The sequence below is a fragment of the Hesperophylax consimilis genome, chromosome 28, assembly GCF_061612785.1.
Source record: "Hesperophylax consimilis isolate HC1 chromosome 28, BYU_Hcon_1.0, whole genome shotgun sequence".
NCBI classification, from domain to species: Eukaryota; Metazoa; Arthropoda; class Insecta; order Trichoptera; family Limnephilidae; genus Hesperophylax; species Hesperophylax consimilis.
Window position 1 is genome coordinate 15,390,867 of NC_142863.1, and position 12,141 is coordinate 15,403,007.

Consider the following 12,141-nt stretch of genomic DNA (forward strand, 5'->3'; position numbering starts at 1 on the left):
ACTATGGATTTTTAAAAAATTAAATTTAGTAGAATTTGTATTGAATTTGTTGAAACTACAAAACCCCGTTAACACATAACATTGTTTGATTTTCAGCCGTCCGAAGCTTCCGAGACACAGATCCAGCTCCCCGGTCTCACGGACTCAACGGAGTCAGAGGCCCTCGAAAGCGGCCCCCCCAGCAAACGACAGATGGTGGATATCGAGGAGTAATGACTCCCACTCCGCAGTCATCACACGGTGCTGTCACCAAACAAGGAATAATTTTTTTCAAAAAACGTTGAAAGAAAAGTCCAGTATTTGTCTCAATCTGAAGGGAACAATCGCCAGTTCAAGATCTGTTATGACGTTGTTTAGTTATTTTTCCGTTTGACTCGTTTCAACGCTACATACGGAAGGAAAGTGCATTGAAGTAGTAAAAAGTTAATGGTAACATTTTTCGGTTGTTTTAGGACTACTAGTCAGTGTCGCCGATAACCGACGAGGAATTTTTCTTAATGACTCCCATTTTTGCCAGTGGTTTTTCACGAAAGATCTAATTCATGTTTTGCTGGTGATTTCTCGTAGTAATATGATCTAACTCATGTTTTGCTGGTGATTTCTCATAATAATATGATCCAACTCATGTTTTGATGATGATTTCTCGTAATAATATGATTCAACTCATGTTTTGCTGGTGATTTCTCGTAATAATATGATTGACTCGTGTTTTGCCGGTGATTTCTCATGAGAATGTGATCCAAATCATGTTTTGCTGATGGTTTCTCGTAATAATATGATCCCACTCATGTTTTCCTTGTGGTTTCTCGCTAACTATGACTATACTAAAAGGATGCATGTTTTGCTTTCAAAAATACGAACTAAACCAAAACAACACATGCTCTATTTGTTTGAATAATGTTCTTCAGATTTCGAAAATATCCACATTATTTTTTTACGTAACATTTTATAAATTCACGATTTTCAGATTGAGAATGATAACCGGGCAAAGTCCATGAAATTAATAATCATGCGATACGAATCGGTAGAAATATCGAATTATGGTTGAATATTAAACTCCTGACATGTACAAAATTATCGCATAAAATTTACTCTTAGTTTTTCTGCTAATGTAATGGATATTCTCATCCGAAGAACTTGGTAAGTAATTGGCAGTATTTGTCAGGTTAACATTCTCATATTTGCAAGTCAGTAAATCAAACATTTGAGAACGTTTTTACCAACTTTACGAATTTAAATCTATTTCTTTTGATACTTCTGATATGTCCCGTGGTACTTATATATATATTTTTAAAAATTGCTACAATCATCGGTGATATTATCTCGATATGAGTGGATATCCGAGTTTACGCCGTGCTAATCTATTTAGTGTGGACTCGTAAATTATGGCTGTATAATTTTTGTCAAAATGAAAATTTTCGCTGTGTTTGATTTATAAAAAGAACTCGGCGATGTGAATTAGAGTGATCAGGAACGGATAGGTGAGTATCCCTGCGATAGTTGAATAACTTATACATATTATGCTAGCTCTGAATGGTTCAACAATAATGTTTATATTTCACAAAACATACATCTGTTACTTAAAAAAATTTAATATTTTTTTTATCAGTCTTCAGTAATGGAATTTTCTCTGAATTTAACATTAATTTTTTAAACGGGCGTATCGATCTCGGTAACAATGTCCTAAGTCAATCAATCTGAATAGTCAGGTACTTCCTCTTACCCATTCCCTTCAATCTCACAATTGGGACTCTTGTGCGGTGTTCACGTAAGAAAAGCTAGTTTTATCCCATTGTTAAAAAATACCTCGTTAACATGTACAAAATGTCGACATTTGTGTGATTTATATTCATCACATCTTTATTTGCAAATTAATATCGGTAATGCGAAACCGTCCCTTTGCGTGGAATTTGCGATCATACTGTGAAACTCTTCACGTAACAGGAAAAAACTGCTTTTGTTTTAAATTATTTTTTTAACGCAAAAAGATACAAATGCCCAAAGCCAATGGGACTATGGCATCCCCAATTTGGAGCATGTTTTGAGGAAGTGTTGAGGGAACGAAAGAAGGTTGGAAGTTTAAAATTATTTCAGTTTTCAAGTTACCGAAAAAACAAAATTTCTTCAATAAAAAAAACATTAATCGTTCAGAATTCTTATTTTCTTCCGCCGTCAAATAGCGAGTATTGTTACAATGATTTTAGGGCGTGTGACATTATTTGCGCCCTTTCAAAATGAGTGTTTTATTGAAGTAGGTAATGATGAAACGTAATGGTACCAACGACATTGCACAGAAGTGGATGTTTTATGAAATGTGATCATTCTTGTGGTGAGTTTGGGCTGAGAGAATGGTGAGAGCAAATGAGCGGCGCGTTTTATAATATTTATATAAACATAAGGTATACTTATATTGACTTTCTGATTAAAAAGTGTTTGGTGATTCCTCAATAATGATTAAATTCATTATTATCCCTATTATAAGTATCCTTTCTGTCCCCCTATATTACTTTGTTTTCATTTAATTTTATTGAATCACAAATACATACGTTGTGTCTTCTATTCTATAAGTTAAAAGTGAATATTTTTCATTTTATGCAAATACTATGGAATGTTTTCACGTGCATGTGTTTTATACACATAAATATTTTAAACATTGTTTGTAAAAAAAGAACTCCCGTTAGTTCGTGAAGATTTTTTATTCTCGAAATATGTATTGGCAAACAAATTAATGCTGCATATTTTCAAGTTATTGTACAAATTACTGCAACCCCCACAGTTAAATCTCATTTATCTCAAAATATGCCTAACTGACCTAGCATATATATACACCGAGTTGGCAATCATTCAAACCTAGCTGTTGTATTATGATATGTGACTTGTTCAGTCAACAATCTTGAGCACGCCAGGGACAATCAATATCAATTATCAATAGTTATGTCATCAATGTAATTGACATTTGATTTGATTGAGCGCATTGACGCAATGGAGTGATTGTTTCGCTGTGCGATTGGCAATTGTTTATTTAATTGCTCTATCTATCGAGCCCTTTGGAATTTAGTTTCATCACGTAACGAGATTAATTTCTTTATTAAGTTCGTAAGCAGTGCATTACGATACAAGTGATAAGGTATATTAAATTATACATTGTTAAAGTACCTACTGCGTAGGTCTGCACAATGTCAGTAATTTCGCCTGGGATTAGAACGGTTCTTAATCTTAACTAAGGAATATAAGATTAGTAATAATTATAATGAAGAAAGTGTCTCAAAAAGTCATCTCCGTTGCATTATATCGATTGTCCAGCTTTATTGAAACGAAAATCAAAACTTTGTCACTGTATTTACATACTGTAGGTACCGTTTCTGCAGACGTCCACAAAGCAACTGGAGCGAAAATATTTGACAGATTGATTGAAGTTCCGTCGATCGTGTTTCAATTGACATCGATCGTCTCCGGGGTGCTTTTAGGTTGATGGTATAAAAACTTGTTTTATTCCGATGTAGTCATAGACAAGTTGGTTTGTTCTGCTTTCCCTGATTGGCTCGTCTATTAATTTTGATGCCTATGGATGAAATGTTATTATCGTGAAAATTATTTTTTATCACAAACTAAATACTGCAAATATATTTGTGGAAGTGGATTAATTAAAATCAGTTAATTTGTCAGTTCCATAGTATTTATCAATAACAATAAATAGTGATTACTGAATCCAATCATGTCTGAATATAAAGTGACAGAATGAGCGCCTTACAAATGTGTAAATTATTTTTGTTCTATTTTTGTGTTTATATATTGTATGAATAAATTAAGAAATGATGTCGACTGTCAAAATACTATTAATAAACTTATTATTTAGCTGAACAATCTTCTTTCTCTTGCAAAACATGTTCCTCTCCTCTTCCTGCCGGTCACAATTGAAACATTGTCGGTTATTTAATTTTTGTGTTACTAGCTCACGTCTACCCTTCATTGCTCGAGGTTATCCTTAGGAGTTAGACATATGCCATAGCAGACTTTTCTATGGTCCTTTTTAGGATATACAATTCCGTAGTACATTATTTTGATGTATCTCATAAGGTTTAGCCAGCATTAGCAATGTAGTGCCTGTAAATTTTTTTATACGACTTGATTACAAAACATCGACTTTTCTCTACTTTCTATAAATATATTACGCATGTATTATAAAGGGTGTATCGGCACGTACCCGACAAACTTTAACCAGGTATTCCTTAGCACATTTGGAGTAAAAAATGTTATGGGCACTTTGCTGTCCGGTAACATTTTTTTTTAATAAAAAAATTATTATTCATATTTACACCACATGTCACCAATGTTTTATCCTTTGTCAAAGTTTGAAAACCCGTCTGACAATATTTTGTTCGAGTTTCGTTGAATAATGTACGTACGTACCTACATTGGCGCGCTTTTACAATCACAACGAAATGGCACGGCACCATTCGTCTCATTTTGAACTACTATTATTTAGTGTGTACGAAAGAGCGAGGACACTTTTTGACGCACTTTTATTTTATTTTATTTTTATTTTATTTTTGTTTATTGTAGAAACAAACAGTACATAATTACATAGATGACAATAGTTACAAAAGTTAGTACAATAATTGGTACCAATGACATGTCGCTGACATATATGCATATGAGGTATATTATACATTTTACGGTTAAGTTACATTTTTAAGTTAAGTTAAATTAGTGTGCTGGGGAAGGAGAGAGGTGTGAGGGTGTGTTTGTGTGTGTATACGTGTGCATGTGTGTGGTTGTATGTGTTATGTGGGCGAATTCAGTGTGCTAAAAAAGTTTTTCTTAAATAGAGGGAGAGAATCAAAAAATATATCGGTATTTGTGCTTGTTTGAATTGAGTTTAATGTTTGAAGGATGCGAGAAATAGGGGAATTGGCTGCAGCGTTTATATTATTACTAGTTGTGTAAAAAATGTTGGTGTGTCGAGTTCTTTTAGATGGGGTGTTAAAATTTATTTGGGATAGAAGTTCTGAGCAGTCTATTTCATTATGTATTATTTTATGGAGAAATGTCATGTCAGCTACCGTTCACCTGGATTTCAGGGATTGGAGAGTGCAGATATAATTATTGTTGTATTTATAACCTAGGTACCTAATGAATTTAATTTGTATGCGCTCTATATTATTGACACAGTAAGTGTATTTGGGATTCCAGACAGGCGATGCATATTCCAGTGTACTTCTGACTAGTGAGGAATAAAGCATTACTAGCGTACGTGGATTTTTAAATAATTTAAATTCGCACTTGCTAATAACAGCTGTTGAACGCGAGAAACAAGGCAAATGACAGTGACGGAGTGTGGATTTTTTATTTATTTTTTGTTTTTATTGGAAAAAAAATGTTACCGGACAGCAAAGTGCCCATAACATTTTTTACTCCAAATGTGCTGAGGAATAGCTGGTTAAAGTTTGTCGGGTACTTGCCGATACACCCTGTGTATATAAACCTTCTGGAAGAAATTCTCTGAATGATAGTGAAAACCCTATCAAACTCCGTTACATATTATTTTTTTAATGATAAACTAATGTTAAGACAAGGTTTTATGCATAGCACAAAGGATAACAAATAATTTAATCAATAATTAGTCGCCCAAAATATTAATACAAATTAAAAATAACTCCCGAGTAAAAATAAATGCCGCCAATGGGAATTGAACCCGTACCTTCTGATGTCCGGTCAGGTGCTCTGAAACCACTGAGCTATGTCGGCTTATTTCCAACCCGCCAAATGATTCAATATGTACTAGTACCTCAAACATTAATTACTGCTTATTATATTATGTTTCACCTGTAAACAACCAACTTTATTTTTGTAGGAAAGGCTTTGTTAGTGCTAAATTTCTCACTAGATGGCGTCGAGACATATTATATCTTCATTTATTGGTGAAATATTTTTGACTTATTGGAGATATTTTCAATTTGTATTGATATTTCGGGCGACTAACTATTGCTTATAATCATTTGTTATCCGTTGCATAGTTTAGAAGAACTAAGCGCACAAATAGACTGTCGTGGAAAGCGACTTCATTTTATACTATTTAGAGATTTTACATATTGATATTACAAAGTGACATCTTTATATATAGTGTATTTACGGCATGTTCCCGAGTGGTAGATACTGTCAGTATTACCCCGGTGAAAGACCAGCATTAAGAATCGAAACATTGCTAAATACAGCATTAGCTGTGTTTGGTGACCAGATCTGTATAGCTACATATTTCATAACCTCACTCTTTTCAGTCTCACAACATATCCCAATTCGGGATGTCATAGTACCACTGATTCTGGAAAATTGGGAGTCTTATTGTGATTATTTTTTGGGTTATTTTGTTGCGTTGCGCTTCCTCTTTTACCCAGAGTTTTGTACAGCATTACGGTGTCCATCATCAGGGCAGATGTACACTGATAAACGTCGATGTTCAAAATGTTGGGTAAAGAAAGGGAAAGCGCAACATAATAACCCAAAAATATATCACGATAATACTTTTGGCCATGAAAATCTCAAATCATTTCAGTTGTGTGACTGTTCTATTGGTATTCAAATCGAAAAACAATTGACTGCATAAATGAGAAATCTTTTTGATAGATTCCCCAGTCATTGTAATCTTTGGAACATGTCAGGTAGGAAGCTGTATTTGAAGATACGTTATAATAATAATAATATACATATATCTTTATTTAAGAAAGTTTTGCACATTATAACTAAAAATCCATATTTTTTTTATAGTGACCTCACAAGAGTCCCAACTACTCCCGTCTGGAGCCAGTGAGACTATGGCATCCCCAATTGGGGGATGTTGTGAGGCTGAAGGTAAGTGGGGAAGGGAAAGAGGAAGGTGGGGAAGTACCTGGCTATTCAGATCTAGTCACTAAACACGGTTAAAGCCATTTGGAGCAACGTTTCAATTCTAAATGGTGGTCTTACACCAGGGCGATACTGGTAGTATCTTTCACTCTGGAACGTGCCGCAAATATACTATATATTATTTTAATTAATTAATTTTGAAATAACACAACTTAATCAAATAGCAAACCCGCGACCTTCGGAATGGCAGTCCAATGCGTTACCACTGGACTATGCCGGCCGGACTATGCCAATATATATTATGATGTATATTGTACATTGCTTTGTAACTACTTTTTTTTAAGGTTATAAAATTAACAGAAAAATACAAAAGTAATATGATGAAGGTAAAAAAGAAGATAAAAGTACAGTTAGTTGAGGTTTCTCAAATACCGCCTCACTGTGTTGAGGCAGAATTCTGCCTGTGTTGAGGCAGAATTTTTCATGTTACTTCCAATACCTTTGAACAAACCTATACTTGTATTAAGATGTATGTATTCGTAATGTGGTTATTTCAATAACTGCGAATTTGGGTGAATGCACCGGTAAAGGCCCTATTCTTATTTTTGATCCAAGTTGTTACATTATCTTTGAAATTTTTTTGTGAATCGCATTGTTTTATATTTATTTATTGATTTATTGACGCCCTATTGGGCTTTTAAGTACATAACAATTACAAATTTCATTTTTAACAACAGTATAAAACAAACAATAGAAAATCGAAATTAAATATAATGATTTCGGTCGGTGGCCGAGTTGACATCGCGATTGGGTCCCACCCAGGCGTAGTGTGTTCAATTCCTCCTAAGTCCTCCATCACAACACAAGCAACATTTTCCGCTTACTGTGGTGGTAGTAGGAGATTTTCAAATATTGTCAGGTTATTCGTAACCCGGGAATGTTTGTCTTTCTTTTTAAAATTAAATTAAATTCTCATATATTATATTCATTTAAAAAGTGGTGGACTAATTTGGCTTTAAATGTATTGAAGTTTAAATTAAATATGTCAGCGACATCACTTCGTTCATTGCCCAACCTATGTATTCTTTCTAACACAGAATTCGTAGCGAAGTTATTGTGGTAGAATAAAATATTCCGTCTAGTATATTTTGAAGGTAAATGTAAAGATAGCAAATTTCTGGTGTCAGGGCAGTCCAACCTTGAATGAACAATTTTATATAATAAAAGGAGATCAAATATATTTCGCCTTTCAGATAATTTCGATAAGTTAAGTTTACTGCGTAAATTGACATAATTGATTTCAATAATAGGAATACCAATTTTGAAATTAATAAAACGTAAAAATCTATTTTGAATTTTTTCAATTTGTAAACAATGAGAGTTGAAATGAGGAAACCAAATGGTTGAATTGTATTCGACCTGACTTCTTAACCAGAGACGTGGTATTGTCTGGAAGAATGTTGTAGAGTCTTGTCGCAAAGTATTTAAAGTTTTGTTGACCAAAACTAGTATGCGTTATCGGTATTTGTACATAGTAAGTTTTTGTTGTTGCTTCGAGTACATTGTGTATTTGAACTTTGTTCGTAGTAATTATGTATATTTGTGTTCAGATGATTTAGGATAGTTTTTGCATATATGTAGCTGCCGAACATCAAACACGTTCATAATATTGAAGATTATGTGAACATTATCACTAGAATCATTAATATCCATTTGACATGGTGCACAGCTCAAAATACTTACATTATTTGTTTGACATTTCCCACACTGGATTGGATTGTTTTACAATGCATTCTTCATGGAACAACTGGCGGCGTTTGTGTTTCCCTCTCCTACAACTTAGGTCTCATCACAAGACCCATGTCCACTCTTCAGTGTCTTCATTGAAATTATTAAAATTCACTTGAGTGAATCAAATTCAAATCATCTTGAGTGATGAGGCCCATTTCCACCTCGGTGGCTTCGTCAACAAGCAAATTTGTCGCATCTGGGGCTCGGAAAACCCAAGAGTTATTGTTGAAAAGCCTCTCTATCTTCAACGTGTGACTGTTTGGTGCGTTTTATGGTCCGGCGGAGTCATTGGACCTTACTTTTTCGAAAATGAGGCTGGAGCAACAGTTACGGTGAATGGATTGCGCTATCGAGAGATGATTAATGATTTTTTTATGGCCGGAATTGAATGGTATTGATCTGGACAACGTTTACTTTCAACAAGACGGCGCTACGTGCCACACAAGCAACGAAACCATTGATCTTTTACAATTGAATATCAAAATTACACCTGTTATAGGAAAACCCTGTATTTAGAGCAGTTGGGAATGGTGAAAATGGTTCAATGAAATAATAACACATTCATAAATATATTTATCTTTATTAATTCTAAAAGTAATCCCTTTTACAACACTTCGTCCTTCCACATATTATCACATTGTCTTGACACATAGAAATTACTGTTATGAATTGGCTCAAAATAATAATCATTAAAACTAACTCATACAATACATAGTATACATACATAACACATTCACTGATCAGATAAACCTTAAAAGTGTTATTTATAACGATTTTCGATTCCCAAGTCGCTGACAAGCCAGTGATGAGTTGAAAAATTTCGTTATTTGAAGATATTCGATCAATTTCACCAGAAGTAAGGAAAAATTTAACTTATTTCGGGGACATAAACACGCTTTCAACACACTTCTACTGGCTTATCTCTTCAGTGCAAACATAGTTTATATTCAAGTGCATCAAATATTGGCAATAAAATTCTCACCAGATATGAAATTTGCTGATAATAGCTTGCCTAGTAAAAAAAGAGAGCATTGTAAAAAATAATGTATTATTACTACGGATAAATCAAAGACCGGTCAATATGAATGACTGCACTAATTAGTGCATTTCATTAGTTGTTTCTCTAATTGGTGTAAATATAGTTGTCTATGGTATATAGTAGTATTTATTTAGGTCTAATTTTATTGGCAGTAACTGGGGTAAACGGGCAATAAAATTAAGTTGTATTACAACGCTGCTCTAGCGCAGACCAGTGAAAAATCACGGAAGAGTCTGAAATCTTGACAATTCAATTTCAATTTTTAAAATGTGCTAAAAATATTAAATTGTAGGCAGGTACCTATTTTTCACACAATCATTTGCAATTTTGAAAATGACTCTTAAATTAAAATTAATTTGAGTTCATTAATCCAGATTTCACGCTGGACTAACGCACAGCACAGACAACCGTAATTGGTTTGTTTGATGATGTGGATGGCCAAGGAAAAACTAATAATGTCAGAAGTGCAATCAATGCTGATTTGAAAGAAACAGATTGTCAATAATTTGTAGTATATTTAAGACCTTTTGAATCCTAGTACCCAACAATGGAGACTCGTAGCTTTTTAGTGTGCTTGAGTGCTAAGATTGAAAAATATAACCATTGATGTTTTATCCAAAAATGGTTTTGCAAAAATTCAGACAAAATAAATTTTGCAGTTTTCTGCTTTTCCAGCTCACCCTCATTTTTAATGGATTTTTATGGGACAGTGCTAATGTAGTTAGTTTTTTGGTAACACTTTTCCACCAATGGATAAATTCTATTAGTCTGTCGTACCACGGGTCGATAAAAGCAATCGACATAAACCAAATGCTGCAAGACCTAAGTGCAGGGTCTTACGTCATAAAATATCAAATGAGTAAAATACCTGAGTTTGAAATCTGAAATAATTAATCAATCTTGTGACCTAATAAGTTAGTGCTGTAGGTAATAGAAACAAAAGAAGATTTGACATGGTAGCGTGCTGACTATCGCTGATCTAAACTGCAGGGATTATTAAAGCGGTTACACAATGAAAGTTACGCATCTGGTGTGTAACAGAAACAAAGGCGAAGCAAAGCTGTGTGTAGATGCCATTTAAAGTAGTAGTATTAAACTATGTTAGATGCACGCATTGCCCTTCTCCCTTATCTCTATTATCTATGGTTAGAACGTACCAAACATAAAATTCAATAGATCTGTGATACTAATTAGTAGCAATTGATTAATGGTTTTTATTCGGATAACTATTAAATAGAATTAATTCATGGCAAAGATTATTTAAAAAAATTAATTCCTGTTACAGTTTTAGATAGGCCAAAGGATATAACATCCAAACAGACATTTGCTGGTTTTTAGGTTTGATTAGCTCTTAAACTAAATGTGCTGTTTAAAATAATAAAAATATAAAAACTTTTACAATATAAAAAAAGATTTACATGTAATGATTAAAACTAATTTTAAATAAATGAGATGTTCTATGAAATTTTACCTTATACACACTATATGAAATTTAATCATAAAGTAAAAATGTTTCAAATTTGTATTCCTTATATATTTCAAGATTTAGCTATATAATAATTATTTAAATTTTTAAATATTAAATAATATTTTCCAGTTTTTACGTAAGAGTGGCCTCTGATATTTGCTTCATAACAATTTAAGATGGTGATAAACCCAAGTTCAAATCGGTAGCGGGTATCGGTCCAGGGCCGGCCCTATTCGAGCGCAAGTGGAGCAGGCCGCTTCGGGGGGCGAATTGCCAAGGCGCTGATAATACCAACACCAAAGACTTCGCCCTTGAGATTATTTTCCATAATAATGGCACTACACGACGGGGCCGAGGTGTCAAATGGTTTTGACAAGGGGCGCCAAAATTTTAATTGCTCCAGGCGCCCTTTGGCTCAGCGTATCTGCCGGCCCTGTATCGCTCTGTTTTTTTTTTAACAACAGTCATGTGTCAGTTATGCTTGTAATGAAAATAACATTGCATTTACCTAGAAATTCCAGTTTGAAATTTCAGAACCCCATTTGACTGTTTTTGTTGCTTAAAACATCAGAAAAACAAACATTTCTGCTTTTTAGTTAATATTGAAAACATGTCATATTCTCAACGTTCAATAGTTTTCCAACCCAAAACAGAGACGCCTATAAAAGGATGATAAGATAGCTAAGATAATGTCACAAATTGCAGACCAAATGATGAAACCAAAATAGCAATCTTTGAGCATAAAATAGACAAAAGATATTTGGACCTACGCTAGAAAAAAGATCTTACAGGATAAAGATGAATCATGAACTAAAAAATCTAATGGATCATAAGACCATTACAAGGTTCTGTATATCCCAAAGACTGGGATGGGCTGGACATGTGGAAAAGATGCCATATGTTTGGACGCCGAAAATGATGACTGTGTAGATGCCCCAGTAGAAGAGACCCAGAGGCAGACCGAGGAAGAAATGGATAGACTATGTGGAAGATGATTGGA

At 33.9% G+C, this 12,141-nt stretch overlaps 1 protein-coding gene across 5 annotated transcripts in view; it reads left to right on the forward strand.

The window, feature by feature from the left end:
* pds5 (cohesin associated factor B pds5) overlaps positions 1 to 3,853 on the forward strand; it is a 40,586-nt gene extending 36,733 nt beyond the window's left edge. For all 5 annotated transcript variants that reach the window (XM_089648491.1, XM_089648490.1, XM_089648492.1 and 2 more), the window contains one exon: positions 97 to 3,853. In XM_089648491.1, the coding sequence (XP_089504617.1) occupies positions 97 to 213 (117 nt within the window). In that variant the 3' untranslated portion in view covers positions 214 to 3,853. The remainder of the gene's footprint in view (positions 1 to 96) is intronic.
* The last annotated feature ends 8,288 nt before the right edge of the window (positions 3,854 to 12,141 follow it).